The sequence below is a fragment of the Sabethes cyaneus genome, chromosome 1, assembly GCF_943734655.1.
Source record: "Sabethes cyaneus chromosome 1, idSabCyanKW18_F2, whole genome shotgun sequence".
Classification (NCBI taxonomy): Eukaryota; Metazoa; Arthropoda; class Insecta; order Diptera; family Culicidae; genus Sabethes; species Sabethes cyaneus.
This window is the reverse complement of record NC_071353.1, coordinates 173,479,026-173,500,173: the sequence shown is the minus strand read 5'-3', so window position 1 is coordinate 173,500,173 and position 21,148 is coordinate 173,479,026. Positions and strand designations below refer to the sequence as shown.

At 46.1% G+C, this 21,148-nt stretch overlaps 1 protein-coding gene across 1 annotated transcript; it reads right to left on the bottom strand.

The window, feature by feature from the left end:
* Window positions 1–402: 402 nt before the first annotated feature.
* LOC128733138 (AP-3 complex subunit delta) lies at window positions 403–21,132 on the bottom strand. The gene is made up of 9 exons (XM_053826768.1): window positions 20,254–21,132; window positions 19,925–20,194; window positions 19,533–19,606; window positions 3,562–3,710; window positions 2,349–3,499; window positions 2,125–2,284; window positions 1,916–2,065; window positions 1,723–1,852; window positions 403–1,662 (listed from the first exon to the last, which is right to left on the bottom strand). Exons 1-9 carry the CDS (start codon window positions 20,713–20,715, stop codon window positions 1,053–1,055), a joined length of 3,156 nt encoding a protein of 1,051 aa, XP_053682743.1. The 5' UTR covers window positions 20,716–21,132; the 3' UTR covers window positions 403–1,052.
* Window positions 21,133–21,148: the final 16 nt, after the last annotated feature.

The window sequence follows — 21,148 nt, the reverse complement described above, 5'->3', positions numbered from 1 at the left end:
ACCTTGCCCTCGGTCTTCCTCTTCTGCTTCTAATGTACTTTAAAGTCGCGCTTTCTCTAGAAGAAAGAAGATGTTGTAAATACCGGACCGGCCATACCCGGCAGGCACGAAATGCCTCACGATATCCAACTTCCTTGCTCCGGAAAGGAGCTGGCAGTACGAACAAAGCATTGCGCGTAGTGCTGCTGGACTATTTTGGCGTACACCGATTCTCTTCAACAACCTCGCCGGAAAGCCACCAGGAACCGAGGAGCCCAAAGTGCGCGACGACTTGATTAGTTTGAAGGTGGCTTACGACTTCTGAAACGCATAGGAAAACTTTTTCCAAAGAAGGTGATACATGACTGCCACAAAAGTAAACTCGTTTCGCATTATAAGATAAATTATATATATTTTGACGGTTTTGCTTCATAATAATATACTATTATATAATGCTTATATGCCTGTAATTACTGATTAATTAACAATCATCATCTATTTTAGGTAAGATGTGGTTCTCTGTTTTCTTTTACTGCATGTTTTAGTACATCTACGGATACGATTCGGTAGAGCAAAGTGCTAAATCTAATCTTTCACTACGCGTTCCGAAAAACATCGACGCAACGTAACAGACTTTCCAGAGACCAGTGAGTGCAGCAGCTAACTGTTCAGCTAAAAACGCGTCCTCTACTATTGTGTTATTTATTCGGTTTTGTTTTCAAAATCTCCGTCGTGGTAAAATCGAGTAAGTCTGTTCGCTCTCGGTGTTTAATTTTTTTTTGTTCTTCTACAAAAATGATAGCGAGTCTGGAAATTGGCGCTTTGGCTTACTCTACCAGTGTTTGTTAGTTAACGTGTAGTTCGTTCGCGCGCACAGCGGGTTGGTTAGCTCATAACGGAAATGAGAAAAGGCATGAAAGCTTCGAATGGAACAAAACTAATAATTATACCGTAATTTTAATGAGTACTCTCAGTTTAGTAGGTATTAGGAAAACGGATAGACTCTAGATCGGACAGTAAAGGCCGGCTGGTTTTGTTCTTGCTCTAGCATTATTAAAAAAATCCAGTATCTATTAAATGACCTCCTTACTGGGGGTGGAGATTCCGACGGCTTCCTCGTAGCCGTCCATTTTTTCGCTTCGCGAAGATTTTTCTTTCTTCGATTTTTTCTTTTTACGATGAACCTTCTCTGCCGCTTCCTGATCGCCGGTTGAATCTTCCGCATTGGCACTCCTGCCATCCTCCTTCGAGTGCTTCTTTCGGCTGCTGGATTTCTTTTTTTGCTTTTCTTCTACGTGCTCGATTTCCAGTGGATCGAACAGTACCAACGGTTTCTCCCGGCTGGGACCGGCAGACGCATGGGAGGAGGAGGTTTTTTCTCTTACCTGTGTTGTATCCTGTGTTTCCTTGGAGTTTTCCGCTTCCTGCTCCGCCGGTCGTCGGTGGCGATGACGGTGCGATCGCTCCTTCTCCCTCTCCTTATCCTTCTTTTTCTTTTCCTTCCTAATGTGCCGCTCTGAATGTGCCTCGTTACCGTCCGCGTCCGTGATTGGGATGATCGGGAGATTACGTTTCGGTTTGCTTGGTGCAGCAGAGGGGCCTGCCTCGGCATCAAACAGAAGGCTACTCTGGGCGGAAGTAGACGGTTTGGGACGACGTTTCGGTCGATCCTCAATAATTGGCCTGCAAAAGGGTGGTTTGTTTAGTCACCCATGAAACGATTGGTAAGATAAGTAAACTTACGTATCTAGATCGATGTCCAACGCTCGATGCGGATCGTTCGGATCCTCCGTTATTTTTTCCTCGTTGTCCGACATGATTGCACCTTCCGGCAGTTCAACCACCGTGTTAACGATATGCAGCGGCTTTGGATCTGAAACGAAACAAAAGCGATTAATGCGCGTCCGAAACTTGCCTGTTTTTTCCCAGTTCCCACCGTCGCTATCGGATTCTGTTTCGCTGTATTTAGCTTTGCTGCTCTTCTTGTGTCGTTTCGACTTTTTCCTACTTTTCTTGCTCTGTCCAGATGCCGATTTGGTCTGCTTGGATTGCTGCTCCAACAGGTATTTGTCCGATCGTTTAGTTGCTGGAAAATATCAACGAGTGTTGAGAATATTCAAAACAACAACCAACCGGTTGTCTTACAGTGAATTTTAAGAGGAACCTCCAGTGCAATCTCAGCTACGGGGATTTCTTCGTAATTCTCCGAAGCATTCTGGAACTCATCCGGATTGGAAATTGTCTTTTTAACTGGTTTAAGATAGTTAGGGTTGTTCGACTGTTCCAGGATGCGAGCTTCACGAATCTGCAACCAAAAAAAAACCACCATTAAAAGCACCATCAAAACACATTGCTCAATTCAAACTTACCCTATCAAGCTCCTCCTGACTCTGCTCGGTCTTACGATAACCCTTATGATGATTATGATCGCCATTCGTACCACGTTCCTCGCGATCCGGTTGACCGAACAGCGAACTATTATCTTCGTCACTTGATTCGCTGCTTTCCGGCGGTGGAGTGTGAATCCACGCATCCAAGTCCAACCCCTCGGGCACCTGGACCTTCTGCTGTGCCTTCGGGGCAACCGGATTCAAATCCCCGACGAAAAGTTCTCGCAATTCCCGAATCAGCTGTGCAACATCCGGCGGTATCGATGGCTTTCCGAGAACTTCCACTTCCTCCACCGTCGCTCCGATATCCGGAAGGATTTCGGACCCAGCCTTTCCGTTCAAACGATCCTTCAACATCTGAATAATCATAAAGCCCGAACTTGCCCGTTCCTGTACTTCAATATCTCCCGAGCTCAGATAAACCGTAAGCCCCTCCAGCAACATAGTGCAGTACCTTCCGATATCCTCCAAATTATCCTCCTCCAGACAGTCGTGCACCAATTTGGCAAACAGTTTGAGGGTATTTTGCACATAGACGGCCTGAATGTGCCCGGGGACCTGTCGGGGCTGCAGCAGTGTGTTCAAAGTCTGCTCCGGATTGTCCAGATGGTTTGCAAACTCACCGACGATAAAAGCCGCCGCATACAGCACCTCATGCATGGTACTATTCTGGGACGAAACCGGATAGGTGGCCAGCAGGGAAGCCATTTCGTTAACCGCAAACGTACGAACGGCTTGTACACGGATCGCCACGTCCAGCAGCTGAGTGGCGATCACCTTACCGTGCTTCGAGCCAGCTTCCAGCTGAATCAACTCCACCAGTACGGTCAGATACCACTCAAAGTTGGTTACGTACTGATACGATCCCTGCGAGCAAATCTCGATTACCTTATACAGCAGCTCATCACGGTAGGCGGAACCTTCCGCACGCTCCATGTGACCCAACAACCGACGAACAATCTCCATGAGGTTCTTCTTCGAAACCATCCCGTACAGCAGATCCAGGGCCCGAAGCCGAATCGATTCGTCCTTATCGTCCAGACAGGCCAGAATCAGATCCTTATGCGTTTGGACGCTCTTCGGGTGGGTTTTGAGGATTTTGGACATCGCTAGCAGACCGAGGTATTTCACTGTGCAAAAATTGAAGTGTAATAAAGTGATTTAGAAACTTTGGGGGGGTGGAGAAACTTACAATTCTGGTCCGAGTCCTCGATAAGAATGCGCAACTTCTGCACGCACAGTTGGATGGAAGCACTGTGATTTGGCATTCCGCTGCTGATACTGATCAGCACGGCGATCACCGTGTTGATGCACTCGTACAGTAAACTCATCGCCGAGGTGCTGTTTGTCGTGTGTGGCGAAAAAGATTGGAAGTTAGTATTTAATAGGGAAAGTCTTTTGTCTCAACCTGCACGGATTCTGGCCCTAGCGTTTCTCTAATAGGTTCAAACAGCTCAAGGAACTTTTACGGGGTTTTAAGAGCTTTTCTGAAATTCAACCTTCAATTTTTTTTAGAAACAATAAACTTTAGATAAGAACCAAAAGAACATTCTTGCTGTGAATGAATCGAATTTTTACTTTCATTTACTTGTCACCGGAGGCACGGCTCTGCCTCCTTATTTCCAAAATACAAGAATACGGCTCGAACCTTGAGGGTATCCTGATGAAGCGTTGCTGGTGACTTTGGACTTCTAAACTGATGGATTCCGGCGTAGGCCGAGCTGAAGTGACTGGTTATTCTGGATCGTCTGCTTCTTCCAATTCTGGTTCATGTGGTTCAGCTGGTTCAGTTTCAAGACCAGCTAATAACTCCAAGGTCTCTGGAATTAGTGGGTTTTCGACTGTTAGATTAACTTGAAACGTCCGAAAGAGCAAAGGATCGAACTGTTGTTTCAGGTATGGTTGCTGCTGGTACTGGATGAATTCCGAGCAACTTTGGCGGATTGCCATCTGTTTCACAGTGCTTGAGTTGGTTTGCATGCGACCGTATCAGCTTGCGCCTTCCATGTTGAACTTCCAGCAATACGTTGAAGTTGACGTTGCCAAAAACTTCAATAACTTCTCCTGCGGACCAGATCAGCTTCTTAGGATAAACCTTATCTCCAGGTTGAAACGTCCGGGGAACTGTTCCGTGTTTTCTGGTGAATTGCTCATTCTACAACCGATTCGCGGTAGCCGGTTGACGTTGCGAAGGTCGAAGTAGGCCGAGGATTATCTGCATCTTTCGACCTGGCATCAGTTTTGCTTGCGATTATCCTTGCAGTGTACGGCTTGGAGTTAAGCGGTAAGTTTGAAGGAATACTTGTAGCGTATTGGCTATCTTCGTTGATTTTTAGCAGCAACCGTAGCTTATCAACGAATCTTTCTGCTTGGCCGTCTGCTGGATTTCACGTTGCGGCAAAATGATCCGAGGTGAACTGCGAACTGCGTTGTCCGATACTATCGTTTTTGGATCTACAAATCGGGAAGACGATTCGCTCCCACGATTCGGTTGCTTGCGACCGTGACGTAACTTGATTCTCTCGATTCCGGGATGACCTCAATGGAGTTGCTTCAGAATACGATGGCGAAGGTTGGCTATCACCAACCTATCCGACATAGGCATCCTTTCACGACAGAAAGGGCTTCACGGCAAGGATAGAATTGTACTGAGTCATCTTCGACAGGAAATTGATATTTAATTCGCCGAGAAGCGAAGGGAAATCGATGTGATTGGTTAGCAGATCGGCAATCAGCATAGCACGGGAAAGCTCTCGGCTCACTTGCAGTAAGTCAAATCCTATAAGCTGTGCACGACTTTCGTAACTTGACAGCTGGTGTGGATTATTCCAGGGTAACCGCCGAAGAGCATATTGAACAAATCTTTATGGGACAGCTTCGATCCTACTCCGTTGAGGTAACGAGGATTCTAAACTACCGAGCAATATTCAAGAATTGAACGCACGCGTGAACAGTAGAGAGATTTCAGGTAGTAAATGTCCGTAAAATTCCTAGACACTCTCATTATGAATCCCAAGCAACGAGATGCTTTGGCTACTACATAGGAAGTATGCTGTTTAAAAGATAATAGGTGATAGTCGAATCGAATTGGCATTTTACTTCGTGTGAAAGTGATGACTTATTGGAGTTTAAGTTCATACGGTTAGTTTGGCACCACTCAGCAAAAACGGTTAGTTGACGTTGAAGAAAGAGAGCATCCTCGGTGGTCCGAATTACAAAGAATATTTTAGGGTCATCGGCAAAAGCTAACCGCGGGCATTCAAGAGAGATGTTCACATCGTTGAAATAAAGTAGGAATATCAGGGGTCCGAGATGGCTACCCTGCGGAATTCCGGAAGAGGCAGAGAACTCTATGCTTTTTATCTCCTTTTTTGTAAACTGAACATAAAGGAAGATTTCCAAAGAGCTGGAAAAACTCCGGATGTGAGCGACATGCCAAACAGATGTTTCAAAGGAGCTACTAAGGCAGCGCAGCAATGTTTCAGAAGGACTGATGGTATCTCATCCGGACCCGCAGACGTCGATGTTTTCATTCGGCTTATAGCTGAATGTATCATGCATTCATTGATATCGATACAATCTAACGACTGGCTTGATGTGGGAACGTTTCGCGCCGCGAGCAATATATCAGACATTGACAACGTGTCACTTGAAAAAATGTGGGCGAACTTTCTAGCGAACAGCTGGCAAATTTCCTGTGGGCGCGAGCCCGTCTGCGCTTCATAGTGCATCGTTGAGGATAGCCCAGGTTCTTCCCTCTGCTCATTTACGTATTTCCAAAATGATTTTGGGGCTGACTTAAGCCTGCGTTGGACGTACTGCAAGTAATGTGTATGACAGCGTCTAGCTCTGTTGATTAGTACGTAACGCTGACGCACCATGCTTTGTGTATTTCCTCAGTGCAGCCCTTTTACTTGTTTTTAAACGTCTTAATTCCGCAGTATGCCACAACGGTAGTCTAGAATGCCGAGTCCCTTTTGGGTACATGGCGATCAATGGCGTAATTCAAAAATATTGCTAAAAGTCTTTACAGCTTGGTTGACATCGTCATTGTCAAGAATTTCAAACCAATTTATATTCAACAGGATGTCGATAATAACGGGTGGAAACTAAAATTTTGGATTTTTTTTTCTCAAGCTGTCAAAAAAAAGACAAAGATACACGAAGAAGATCTGATTTACCGAAATTAAAGATATATTATTCATTGTTGAAAAAAATTAGTGTACATTAGAAAACAATCCGTAATCGGCTGTTCGGCGAAGCTTTCGTTTGACGTCGAAACAGGAGCGTTGTACGGCCTTCATGTCAACTTTACGAATGCATCTCTTGATTCTAACAATTAACTGTTTGCAATTCGTGGCTCTCCAGTTATTTTTGTACACCAAGGAACTCAAAATCTCGAAGAAATCTTCAATTGGACGCACTGAGACAAATTTTTCTGGTCGTGGTTCTTGGGTAAAAATGTGATCGAATGGGTATTCAGGAACGATTGTGTTTTTTTTTTGGCGTAATGCGATGATGCTCTATCCGGTCAAAACACGCATGATGTTTTTGTGTAAACGGGATCAAAATTTTCTCCAACCATTCGTCTGGTGCATCTTAATTGATAGCCAAACCTTGTTGTGCCAAAGGGCTTGTTGTTGAAGAAACGAGAAAGAGAACGATATCCTTCTGCGTCTATAATTCTGGCTGGTCTTCCACTAGCTTACTTGCGAATAGTTGTTGGGCATCTTAGTAAATGGTAAACAGTCGAAGCCGCAACATATTTGCTTTTTAAATGTTGTACCGTATACTTTTTGCCGAGATTTCTGTTGCAGTTCGTTGAAGTGTACAACGCGCTTCCGGAATGCTTCTTGTTTCGACGTCATTTTTAGCAAAACTGGGCAAGCATAAACAAAACAAAACATATTTACAAAAAGAGGAGAGAGAGAGCTAACACATACATACTTTCATTTCTCTCTGAGCTCGTTTGTTGTTGAGCATAAGGGCCGCGAAAAAATTCCAAAATTTTAGTTGCCACCCGTTATTTATATTCATTCGTGACAGATACGTATTGCGCCTTCGACTTGCAGACTTCATCAGTGTCTGTTTTCGAAGCTTCGAAGTTCGAAAACAGACACTGAACAGACCTTATTTAAACGGGAGGATGTTGATTCGTATTTAAACGAGAGGATGTTGGTTCGAGTTTTGGGCGTAAAAGAAGACGGCAATTCAAATTTATGACGGTGAAAAGAAATCGCGTAAAAGGAATGGACGTGAAACGAGATAGCATTTGCTTGGTCTTTTCACACAATTGGTGGCATGTTGAGGACCAACGGAACTGGACATCTTTCTTCAAGAGTGCATCTAGTGGATATCGAAGCTGTCGAAGCATTTGCCGTACGAACTTCGAGTAAAAGTTGACAGCACGTAAGGTAAAAACGAAGACTGGTGACAACGGTCGGTGTTGGCATCTTGGATATTGCTTCAACTTTATCTGCATCTGAGCCATTGGCATTGGCAAATATGCCCCAGATATTTGATCTGTCGTTGAAGAATGCTGCATTTCTCTTTCCGAAGAAAGAGAAATCCGCACTCCGTACTGTTACAGCCTCTTGAAAAGTGCCGAACAACATCGATGACACCTGGTGCCAATCTGTTGAAGTGGTAGAGTCCTCGATGGGTGTTGATTGTCAACAACTGCTTCGACTCGTCATCCACTTCCACTTGAAGATACGCATCCGACATGTTGATGATGCTGAATTTGCAACCATTGGTGCTTGCAAGTTTGGTGAAAATGTCATTTAGAACCGGTAACGGTAATTGTTTGGCTCCAGAGCAGCGCTCTTACTTACTTACTTAGGTGGCTTGCCGTCCTAAGACAAAGCTTGTTGAACAAAGTTTCTCCATGTAACTCGGTTGAGGGCTACCGCTCTCCAATTCCTTGGACACCGAGTACTCTCCGCCAGATCTCGCTCCACCTGGTCTAATCATCTTGCTCGCTGCGCTCCTGGTCGTCTTGTTCCTACCGGATTTGAGGCGAACATCATATTTGCAGGGTAGTTGTCCGGCATTCTTGCAACATGCCCTGTCCATCGTATCCGTCCAGCTTTAGCCACCTTTTGGATACTGGGAGCTTTTGAGCTGTGCGAGTTCATGGTTCATCCTCCGCCTCCATACTCCGTTCTTCTGTACGTCGCCGAAGATCGTTCTTAGTATTCGTCGTTCGAAAACTCCGAGCACTCGCCTCGGCTCCGCCTCGCCTCCTCCTAGAGCATTGTCCATGTTTCATGCCCGTAGAGAACAACCGGTCTAATAAACGTCTTGTACAGGGTGCACTTTGTACGGGGACTTAGTCTGCTCGACCACAATTGCTTGTGGAACCCATAGTAAGCACGACTTCCGCTGATAATACGCCTCCGAATCTCACGGCTGGTATCATTGTCCGCCGTTACCAGTGAGCCAAGGTAGACAAATTCATCGACTACCTCAAACTCATCGCCGTCGATCAATATACTACTGCCCAAGCGGTGTCGTTCGGCCTCGGTTCCGCTGGCCAGCATGTACTTTGTTTTAGACGTATTTACCGTTAACCCAATCTTTTCTGCTTCGCGCTTTAGTCTGGTGTACTGTTCAGCCACCGCCACAGATGTTCTGCCGATAATATCCATGTCATCGGCAAAGCAGACGAATTGACTAGATTTGTTGAATATCGTGCCCCGCGTGTTGATATCCGCTCGGTTCATAACACCTTGTAGCGCTACGTTGAACAGCAGGCATGAGAGACCATCACCTTGACGAAGCCCTCTGTGTGATTCGAATGAACTTGACAATCCACCCGACATCCGAACACAGCACTGTGTAGCATCCATCGTAGATTTAATTAGTTTCATGAGCTTCCTGCGGCTCAAGCTGTTCTCGTCCATGATTTTCCATAGCTCTTTCCGGTCGCTGGTATCATATGCGGCTTTGAAGTCAACGAATAAATGATGCGTGGGAACTCTGTATTCACGGCCCTTTTGGAGGACTTGCCGCAGTGTAAATATTTGATCCGTTGCAGACCGACCTTCGACGAAGCCGGCTTGATAAGTTCCCACAAATCTATTCGCAATTGGTGATAGACGGCGGAAAATGATTTGGGACAGCACTTTATAGGCAACATTGAGAACGGTGATCGCTCGATAGTTCTCACAGTCCAACTTGTCGCCCAGACTTGTCGGGCAAATAACCCCATCTTTCCACTCCTCCGGTAGCTGTTCCGTATCCAAAATTCTAACAATTAGTCGCTGCAGACAAACGGCCAGCTTTTCTGGTCCTATTTTAATAAGCTCCGCTCCGATGCTATCTTTTCCAGCTGACTAGTTGTTCTTTGGCTGCATGATGGTCTCCTTTACTTTGCCTATCGTTGGGGCTGGCACCTCTTCCCCATTTGTTGCACCATTGAAATCGCCTTCCCCGCCGCCATGGTTCTCCGCATGGGCGCCATTTAGGTGTTCGTCAAAGTGCTGCTTCCACCTATCGGTCACCTCACGATCGTCCGTCAGAATACTGCCAGTCTTACCCCGACACATTTCGGCTCTCGGCACAAAGCCTTTGCAGGATCCGTTCAGTTTCTGGTAGAACTTTCGTAGAACGTCTGGTAGAACTGAATGTTGTTCACAACGGAGAGTCTTGGGCCCATCTTAACCATCACTAGATAGTGGTCCGAATCAACGCTAGCGCTTCGATAGGATCTGACGTCGATAATGTCTGAGAAGCGCCGACTTTCGATCAAAACGTGGTCGATCTGTGATTCTGTCTGATTTGGTGACCTCCAGGTGTACTTGTGATGGATTCTGTGCTGGAAAAAGGTACTGAGTACAGCCATATTCTTGGAGGCGGCAAGGTCGATTAGTCTTAGGCCCATTTCATTGGTCCGCTGGTGTGCACTGAACCTTCCAATCACCGGTGTGTATTCCTCCTCCTGGCCGACCTGAGCATTGAAGTCCCCGATGACGATCTTGATATCATGTTTTGGACAGCGGTCGTATTCATTCTCCAACTGCGCGTAGAATTCATCCTTGTCGTCATCGGTACTTCTGAGGTAAGGGCTGTGCACGTTGATGATGCTTATATTGAAGAATCGGCCCTTGATTCTCAACCTGCACATTCGAGGATTGATTGGCCACCACCCGTCAATCACTCGTTTCCGCATCTCGCCCATCACTATGAAAGCTGTACCCAGCTCGTGTGTGTTGCCGCAGCTCTGGTAGATGGTATGTCCATCTCTGAACGTACGTACCGTTGAGCTCTTCCAGCACACCTCCTGTAGCGCTACGACGTCGAACTTGCGGCTCTTCAATACGTCGGAAAGCACTCGAGTGCTCCCTTGGAAGTTGAGAGATCGGCAGTTCCTCGTGCCGAGTTTTCAATCCATAGTCTTTTTTCGTTGCGTGGGTCTATTCCGATTGTTCCAGTAAGAATTTATTTGTTCTTCGTTCCGTGCTTTAGTATTTTTCGTGGTGACGGTTTGCAAAGCCTGCTACACCAACCCCCCTGTTTTGCCGAAGGGCCAACGAAGCTCGAAAGAGCCCTCCTTTCCTGTCAGCATACGACCTTGGCTTCCACCGGGGTTGGTTACCCGATCTCCACCAAAATTGCTCATATCCCGGCTGGTACCACAAAGAGGTAGGAATAGAGCAGCGTTCAGTCCAGCTGAATAGTCAGCACAGATACGTACTTTTTTGTTTGCCTTCTCTTCACAGTAAGGATAGGAGCAGCCCATTGGGAAAAATCGGCAGGTGAACCTTCGGTCACGAATACTGGACGCCAACGATTTGATGATCAACTCGGGGCTGCTCGCTGGCCGGACCGGTGCTTCTTGATTGTCGAAACGTTCCATCATGGCCATAACACGCGCGTTTTGTTCCACCATCTGCTGGTTCTGCTGCAGAATAAGCTTAAGGATTTCTTCATTCTTCATTCAGCTCTGCTTGAGGTTTCGCCATCCGCAGGTAGTGCCATTCTTCCGATCTTTCAGGTTCCAACGTGTGGTAGGTGAATTCTTTAATTCTCGACGCCAAATTGTTACTTCCGGAACACTTCCGGATAAGATTAGAATACAAACTATTGAGCTATTCAACAAACTTATTATTCAAACTTGGTAATAGTCCTAATTAGTAGTTATTAACAGGGTATAATTCGTAATTTTCAACGGAGGAACGTGGGAATCCTCTTCTGTCGTTTCTGATTTGGTTGGGAGCATGAAGTAGAATCTTCATGTACAGAAGTGCCAGGGTTTTTTTTAGTTTCATGAAGAGCTCCTGCATCTTCTTGAAGGAATGGATGATGAAATACCGTATTCGTTAAAGGATTTCGAGTCACAATATGCTTCATGTTCCACCGATTCGTGTGTTCTACCGATTTCGAGCACTTTCTTCAAATGCATGTCTCTTTCTAACCATTTCTTCTTGTAGTTTTTTGTGTTTTGTAGTACTCGCAATTTGTCACTCCTATCCTGCCTGCGTTCAACAGTGGTCCTAGTCCTACGTGCGGTTGCGGGGAACGGAGTTTCCAACATTGCATTCATGGCAAGTACGAACTTTCAAGCCCGCATCTCACCACCGATCTGCTCTGCGTTTCTAGGCCACTAAACCCCAACGCTCCTGCCTTCCATGGACGACGCAGAATTGGTACCTCAACATTAGAGCCGAACAATGCAGCTGTTGCATCTAGCGATGTGGACGATAACCGTCCCATGCGTTGTTACTATCAGAACGTGCGAAGATTACGGACAAAGGTAGAAACGATTTTTTTTGGCTGCTAGCGAGTGCAACTACGATGTTATTGTGTTGACCGAGACATGGCTAGACGAATGTTTGTACAGAGCGCAACTGTTCGGTAATGGCTTTGCTGTCCATCGCACCGATCGTAACCCCTCGAACAGTAGAAAAACCCGTGGCGGGGGTGTTCTGATTGCTGTTTCAATTCGATGGAACAGTTATATCGATCCAACGCCTGTGTCCAATGCAATAGAGCAGCTATGGGTCAGAATCGCTACGCCTCGTCGAGTTGTGAGTGTGGGTGTCATCTATTTGCCCCCGGATCGTCGTAACGATATTAGCAGCATTCATGAGCACGTGGACTCTATCGGTGCTGTTTTCTTCAACTTGGAACTCAGTGACTATGCTCTGCAGTTTGGGGACTATAATCAACCTCAGCCTCGGCGTTGCAAGTCGAGTGACGGGTCATTCCAGGTCGACTCCCTAATGGATTCCAGTTCTACACTTATCGACGGTTTTGCCCTACATGGGTTGATGCAAATCAATGGCATTGCCTACAAAAACGCCAGATTTCTTGATTTAGTCTTGACTAACGAAGCCGCAACGCCAGTCTGCACCGTTTCGGAAACAATTGAGCCTTTGACCACTCTCGACGCAGACCATCCTGCTTTGGACGTCCTGTTGAATCTCCCAACGCCGATCATTTTTGAGGATACCTTCGGGAATGATGGTACACCGGACTTTCGCCGAGCTGATCATGATGGAATCAGATCCGCTATCTCTCGCGTTGACTGGCAGACAATAAACTCTGCTACATGTATTGACGACTCCGTCGATTATTTCCAGTGAACAATCTTAAACCTAATTAGTGAATTTGTACCGACGCCCACCCGCCTTTAAAACTGGGGCTAGAGCTCTTCGAAGATACTGCGGGAATCGTTCTCACCTTACAAAATAGTAATTCAACTGTGCGAGTAACGACTACAAGAAACTGAATAGATTTCTGTACCAACGATATGTTCTCCGTACACAGGCTTCTCTGTGCAGGAATCCAAAGCGATTTTGGCATTTTGTAAATTCCAAGAAGAAAGAAGCTGGTCTGCCAATGTCAGTTCACCTTGGGGAACAAGTTGCCCACTCTGAACTTGAGAAGTGCGATCTTTTCGTCCAACACTTTAGGAATTCGTTCAACGAACGTTCTGCCTCACCTGCACAAGTCGCCATTGCCATCAACGACTGTCCCAGTGATACTTTTGAGTTCCGTCCATTTCACATTAGTGAACAAATCTTAATGTCTGCACTCTAAAAGTTAAAGCTTTCTTATGCTGTTGTCCATTCTAATCCATTCTTCCATTGTGCTCGGAGGTGTTAATTACTCCACTTACAAAACTGTTTAACAGGTCACTGCAAGAGAACAAATTTCCTGAACTATGGAAATCCTCATTTATGTTCCCTGTTCACAAAAAAGGTGATAAGAGAGACGTTCGGTTATTACAGAGGCATCACCTCCTTATGCTGCTGTTCTAAAGTTTTTGAGATTATTATCAATGAGGCGCTTTTCTGCTCATGTAAGAATTACATTTCAACTGCACAGCGTGGATTCTATCCGAAGCGGTCTGTTGCGACAAATTTGCATCACTATGCGTTCGCACAATGGACAACGGTGGACAAGTTGATGCTGTCTACACTGATCTCAAGGCAGCATTTGATCGAGTGTCGTGATCCACGGAATATTGTTAAGGAAACAAGAAAAACTTGGAATCAACATATCCTTAGTCGCCTGGTTCAGATCCTATCTGATAAACCGATCGCTTCGCGTTAAGATCGGTTCTAGTTCCGAAGTGTTTACGAATGTTTCGGGTGTCCCCCAGGGTAGTAACCTTGGGCCACTTTTGTTCTCGTTATTTATCAACAAACCTTCTGTCATACTGCCATCTGGATGCCGCCTGTTTAATGGTGACGACTTCAAAATATATAACATCATCAACAGTACTAATGATTGCGACTACTTGCAACTAAGTGTAGATCGTATGCAGAGTTGGTGCTCCCGGAATTTTTTGACACTTAGTATCAACAAATGCAATGTGATAACCTTTCACCGTAGACAGAAACCGATCATGTTTACTTATTCAATTGCTGGACACAGACTCGGGTCTACCAAATTAGAGACTTGGGAGTTACTCTTGACTGTGAGTTGACCTTCAAACCTCACTACGACATTCTGACGAAAGCTAACAGACAACTTGGCTTCATATTCAAAATCTCCTAAGACTTTCGCGACCCGCTGTGGCTACGGGCGTTGTATTGCGCACTAGTCCGCTCAGTTCTTGAGTTTGTGGTATGGTGTCCATACCAAGCCTGTTGGATTGCTAGATTCGAGAGAGTACAAAAAAAGTTTGTTCGCTACGCACTTCGTTGGCTTCCATGGTGTGATGCTACGAACCTGCCTTCCTACACTGATCGCTGTTGGCTACTTGGAATTGATACCTTGGAACGGAGAAGATTTATCGCACAAGCTCTCTTTGCTGCTAAGATCATCACTTCGGAAGTTGATTCGCCTGAACTACTCCGGCAGTTTTATTTCTAGGCTCCAGAGAGAGTTATACGTCAACGCAACTTTTTACACCTCGCAGCTCGTAGTCGACAATACGGACAAAATGACTTTAGCGTTCCATTGCATATTTTCATGAGAAGACTATCATGATCCTGTGTTCGTTTTATTTTTCAGATTATTTTATCAGATGAATTTTATTCAATAAATAATAATAATAATAATTTGGACTATCATCTTGTTTTCCATCTGGTCGTCGAAATCGCAGTTAACGGCCTATTGTTTTAATCGTAAAACAAATATATCCGGTTTCTCAGTTGCTCGTGGCTGCATCTGACGAAATTTTTGGCGTTCAAACGTTTTGGAAACTCGAGGTACAAAATATTCCTCTAGTAGACTCATTGCTACTCCACTCGATATCGGTCATATTTGCAATTTCATTATCTGTCCAAATTATCTTGTGGACATCGGGACCACCAAACATCATAGATGTTCGAAATTTTCAATCGTAATCGTTGAATTCTTTCCATGCCAACTTACTTACTTATGTGTCCATGTCCGCCGATCCGGCAGAACAAAGGGATGAAATCAGAGATCGCCACTGCTGACGGTTACCCGCCATGGCTTTTACCTGTCGCCAGGACAGGTTCTCGTCTACAGCTCGGATGTCGTTGGCTAAGCTCCGTCGCCATGAGCCTCTGGGTCTGCCTCTTCTACGCTGTCCTTGTGGATTCCAGTCGAGTGCTGCTCTGCAAACCTCGTTCGCTCCTTTCCTCAAGATTTGTCCGATCCACTTCCACCTACGCTCACGAATTTCTGTAGCTATCGGCCGTTGATGACACCGACGATGGAGTTCCTCATTGGATATCCAATTATCAGGCCACCAGGCACGAATAATATATCGCAGGCGCCGGTTAATGAATACCTGCAGTTTTTGCGTTGTCTCCGCTGAGACGCACCACGTTTCGCAGGCATACAGCAGTACGGATTTAACGTTTGAATTAAAGATTCGGGTTTTCGTACGTAGAGTGATCTGGTTTGAGCGCCAAATGTTTCGCAGACCTGCAAAGGTACCCCTGGCCTTCCTCAACTTGTCGTCCCGCTACTGTAAAGTTGGTGGAATTGTCAGTGTTCACTACCATAGACTTAGTTTTCGCTACATTGACTGTGAGAGCTGCTGCCTGGGAGCTCTCGGAGAGGTCGTCTAACTTGCTCTGCATATCGTTTCGGCGTTGTGCGAGCAAGACAATGTCGTCGGCTAGGTCGAGGTCATTTAGCTGCTCCATCGTTAGAGGATTCCAAGGCAATCCTCGATTTGGTATACTGTCAATTGCTCCAACTAATATCTCATCCATAACGATGAGAAACAGAAGCGGTGATAAAATGCAGCCCTGTCTCACGCCAGCAGTAACCCTTATGGGGTCGGACAAGACGCCGTCGTGCAAAACCTTGCACGAGAACGCCTCGTACTGAGCCTCGATGAGATGGACTAGCTCATCTGGAACTCCTCTACGCCTAAGTGCGCCCCAGATGTTTTCCTGATTGAGTCGGTCGAACGCCTTTTCGAAGTCAACGAACACCAGCAGAAGAGCGTCCTGGAATTCGTTGATCTGCTCCAATATAATGCGGAACGTTGTGATATGGTCTACACATGATCGACCAGCACGGAATCCAGTTTGCTGCCGCCGGAGAGTAGCGTCGATCTTCTCCTGGATCCGGTTGAGGATTACCTTACAGAGTACTTTGAGAGTAATACAGAGCAACGTGATGCCACACCAGTTACCGCATTCCGTTAGGTCTCCTTTCTTAGGGACTTTGACCAATATGCCCTGCATCCAGTCCACCGGAAAAGTTGCGGTTTCCTAAATATTGCTGAAAAGCTGATGCATCATCTGGGCTGACAAAGATGGGTCAGCTTTGAGCATTTCGGTTGAAATACGATCTATCCCTGGCGCTCTATTGGATTTCATACTCTTGATGGCTGCTACAATTTCATCCAGCGATGGCGCCTCCGAGTTCACGCGGTTTATTCGACGACGATTCGACTGTAGGCGTCGTACGCTGCTGGTTTTGTTGGTCTCTGACATTTGAAACTCGGAAGAGTTGTTCAAAATGTTCAGTCCATCGCTTAAGCTGTTCTGTATGGTCAGTCAATAGCTGACCAGCTCTGTCCTTTAGCGGCATCTTTGTATTCATCCTGACACCACTAAGGTGGCGAGAAATATCGTACAACAAACGGATATCACCATTGGCGGCGGCGGTTTCTCCTTGTTCGGCTAGGGAGTTAGTCCAGGCTCTCTTGTCCCGCCTACAAGCACGTCCCAAGGAACATTTTTGCTATATAACAGCTTAAGAAGCGCTTGCTTCATTGGTTTTAGCTATACAATAGTTGAATAAGCTACTCTTAAACAAAAATGTTTGTTGGGGTTTAACAGCCCTCTCCAGTTCGGCGTATCGTTGACGGGCAGCTGTCTTAGCCGATCTGGTCCGCGCTCGCTCAATGTCGGCTTTCGCCTCTGTCTGCTCGTCGATCTTCCTTCAAGTTTCATCCGAAATCCACTCCCTCCGCCCACTGCGCGCTTTGCCGAGGGTTTCATCACTGGTCGTGATGAAGGCTTTCTTAATGCCGGTCCATTGCTCTTCGACGGTTCCACCAGGTGGCAACTCCGAGGCTCGAGATTCAAGTTGTTCAACAAAGGCCCTTTTCACCTCAGAATTCTCCAATCGGCGGACGTCGTAGCGGCACCCAACTTTCTCCTCCCGTCGTTGGACACGTGCGACGCGCAGACGTATCTCAGCGATAACAAGATGATGGTCGGATGCAATGTCAGCGCTGTGTTTGTTGCGTACATCAAGAAGGCTCCTTCTCCATTTCCGGCTGATGCAGATGTGGTCAATTTGGTTTTCTGTTCGGCCGTCGCGGGAAACCCACGTGACTTTATGTACTGGTCTATGGGGGAAGAGCGATCCACCAATGACCATGTCGTTATTACCACAGAATTCTGTAAACAGCTCCCCGTTTTCGCTCATCTCTCCCAGGCCATGGCGTCCCATGACGCGTTCAAGGTCCGCGTTGTTTGAGCCAATCTTCGCGTTGAAGTCGCTCATGTGAATTTGGATGTCCCCCTTCGGGATTTTCTCAACCACGCTGTTCAGCTGGCTGTAAAAGCTCTCTTTCTCCTGCAGGTCGGCAGCATCTGTTGGCGCATAACACTGGATTGCCGTAAGGTTCCTAACCCGTGTTCTAAATCTGGCAACGATTATTCGCTCATTTATTGGTTCCCACTTCATCAGGGCCGCATGTACCCCTGGGCTCAGTAGGAATCCAACTCCTCTTTCTCGAGTAGCATTTTCACCTCGTATGGCAGAGTAGAGCAATACTTGCTCGGATAATGTCCTGTGTTCGCCAGTACCCGGCCAGCGGACCTCGTTTAGCCCCAGGATTTCAAGCTTCAGGCGGCTAGCTTCCCTTGCAAGTTGAGCCAGATTGCCCTGCTGGGCAAGGGTCAGTATATTCCATGTTCCGATTCGTGTCCGTGTTTTCATGCTGAAGGTCGTTGCCAATAATCCAGAGAGATTTCTTCTTTCATTTTCGGTAACTTTTTTGTGTTCCGGTACTGTACCTACTGTAACAGTAGGCTGTTAACCTAAGGTTCTTATCCCGCTGATGGGGCTGCCATCTTAATGTGGGCGGGAGCCACTGTGCCCCCTTTCCTGTTAGCATACGACAACCGAAGTTGCGTATCTCAGCCGGCAGCTCGTGGAGGTAGGAATAGGAGTTAATGAACAGAGGTTATGGAATGCACATGTTCACACTTTGCCAACACAGGTGCTTCTAACCCGTGCCCGAAATTTGTCGACAATTCTTTTGTTTATTGGAGCCTATTTCATCAGGGGGCGGCGGATGCCTTTGGACTCTGCAGGAGTCTAACTCCTCGCTCGCTCTAGAGTAGCAACTTTACCAAAGCAGAGTGTTCCGCCAACTCCACTCCGGTCTTAGGATTTTAAAGTTCAAGCGGCTGGCTTGCCTGTAAGTTGTCAGCTTGAGCTGCTAGGCAAGCATCAGTGTGATCTATGCTTCGTGTCGTTGCGAATGAACCAGATTGGTTTCTTCTTTCAGCCTAAGATATCAGACATCGGATATCTATCGTACGTCAGCAACGCCACGATGCTAAAATGCCGAATTGTTGGCTACTCGAGCAGTACTCTGTTGGCACATAAGAGATTCAGGTTAGGCGTGGCTTCCATTCCATTTCCTAATTTCACTGCCTGGGTCCATGCCGTTCTACGCTATAGGTTGAACACAGCGCCACGACGAAACCTAACCTACTAGCAAACCACTTGCTACTGGTACGGAAAAAGTAGAGAACGATGTCTTCACTGACAGTATATTACTGATGCGGAGACTCTCAAAAATTACTTTAAAAGACAGTATATCCAAATTTCGATTTTAATTCAATAAATTGCAGACATACCTACTACAGAGGTAACACCATTTTATCCACTTTTTTCGTATTTGGCTATGAGCCAATTGACAACACCATCTGCTGAGGTTGCTTTGATCAGAATACCAAAGTAGCGCGTTGTTTAAATGAATTTGAATAATCACTTTTTAAATATCATACCTACTATAGATTTGTTGATCATAGCAATCAGTTCTTGGTTTTGCTCAATATTCAGTCAAGCAGAAACGAAGTTAAGAAGCAAACTTCGAATAGAAGGTCGGCGGTTTGTGATGTTCTGAAAACTGTCAAGCGCTAAAACTCTAAAAACCCCGCATAAATTTCCCGAGCTGATCGTTGCCTATCACAGATGCTAAATTACTTCTAGTCTAAAATCAAGCAGTACACTAAGATCAACAACAAAACTTGCCTATGAATTAGATTGGTCAGCGGTTCAATTAGCTTTTTGCCTAATCGAGGTTCTAGCGGAGTCAAAGCACCAAACTGCAATGGGACAAAATATGAAAGATAGAAAGAAAAAAACATATTTGCAATATAGCTATAATCCGCGCAACCATGCAACGCATATGAATTCATTACAGCATAAAACAAACACACACACGAGAGCGATAAGATAGTGGGTAAGTTTTAGTGTATTCTGCTAGAAACCTGGAAATCAACTCAATCAACGGATGAGTCAACTTTCTGCCGAGAGCCGGTTCGATTGTCGTCAGACTGGCAAACTTATTGGCCCGAAACAAAAGTTTATGATCAGCGCAAGAGAAAAAAAACAAAGAACAACAACCAAAACCAACAACTCACCAGTTTGATAATCTTGATCAGCATCCAGTTGTTGGTAGAGGTGGTCATCAGTTTGAAGAAAATCGGCGCCAGCGAGAGGTAATTCTTCGGATTCTTCCGAGCCAGCTCGCAGATAACGTTGACGGCCGCGGACTGTACGCCCGGATCGGGATCCTCCAGCTTTTCCTTCAGCTTGGGAAAGGCCGGTCGCAGCGCTTCCGGATAGCGAAGGAACACTTTGTACATCATCAGGACCGCCTTCATGCGCAGATAAGGCCGCGTGGAGCTCATCTAAAAGCGTAAATCGAACTTTAGATTAGAGGAAAACATAAGGGAGTTTAAGATCGTACCAGAGTCATGATATCATTTGCCAAGTCCCGCGACAAATCGCCCGATATGAAGCAACTCAAACCGGACAGTGCCACTCCTGCGTCGTACTGATTGGTTGAGCTGAGATCCTTCCGTACCATGTTGGTGGTCAACATCAGCAGCTCACTGTCCGGGTGGAAACATTGGCTAGCCGCTAGATAGCCGATTCTTTTACACGTAAAACGGTTCGAACTCATCACCTCTATGATGTTGAATCCGGCCCAACTGATATCGTAGCCGCACATCTGCAGGTAGGTCAGTTTAGCAACGGCATTCGCTTTGACGTTTATGTTATCCTGTCGCAGTTCCAACTTAATCTCCTCCATACACTGGGCAATGTACTTGGCCTCGTTATCCTTGTTGTTTCGGATCCCGCGGACCAAATCCGTAAGATTTTTGTCGAACATCCGTTCGAAGTTTCCTTTCACTTTCCGTAAGGCCATCGTCGTACCAGCTGCTATCTACCTACCACCGACCAGGTTCAGTGCTGGTGCTTTGCGTGCTTCGCAAGCTTCTTTCTGTTCTTGTTTTTTCTCTCGTTACACTTACTTGTACTCAGGTTGAGCCTTTCTTTTTTCTTCCATCAGCCAGAGTGCTGGAATGATGCAGCAGCTTGCCTATCGGTGGGCCCACTGCCGCATACTGTTGGCCACCGTTCGTTAGGTCAATACTGTCGAAATCGATTCCGGTGCAGATTGGCCACCGCTAGTAGACACGAAGTGCAACTTTACCGATCAACACACAGAAGCGAAAAAATTGTTGAACCTCTCTCTCGCGATTCTGCAACTTTTTTGATTCACTGACCCGACTCGAAAACGAAACTAGCTGATGTGTCAAATGCAGCACACTGTCGGTGCGTGCGATTAACGCTTCGCT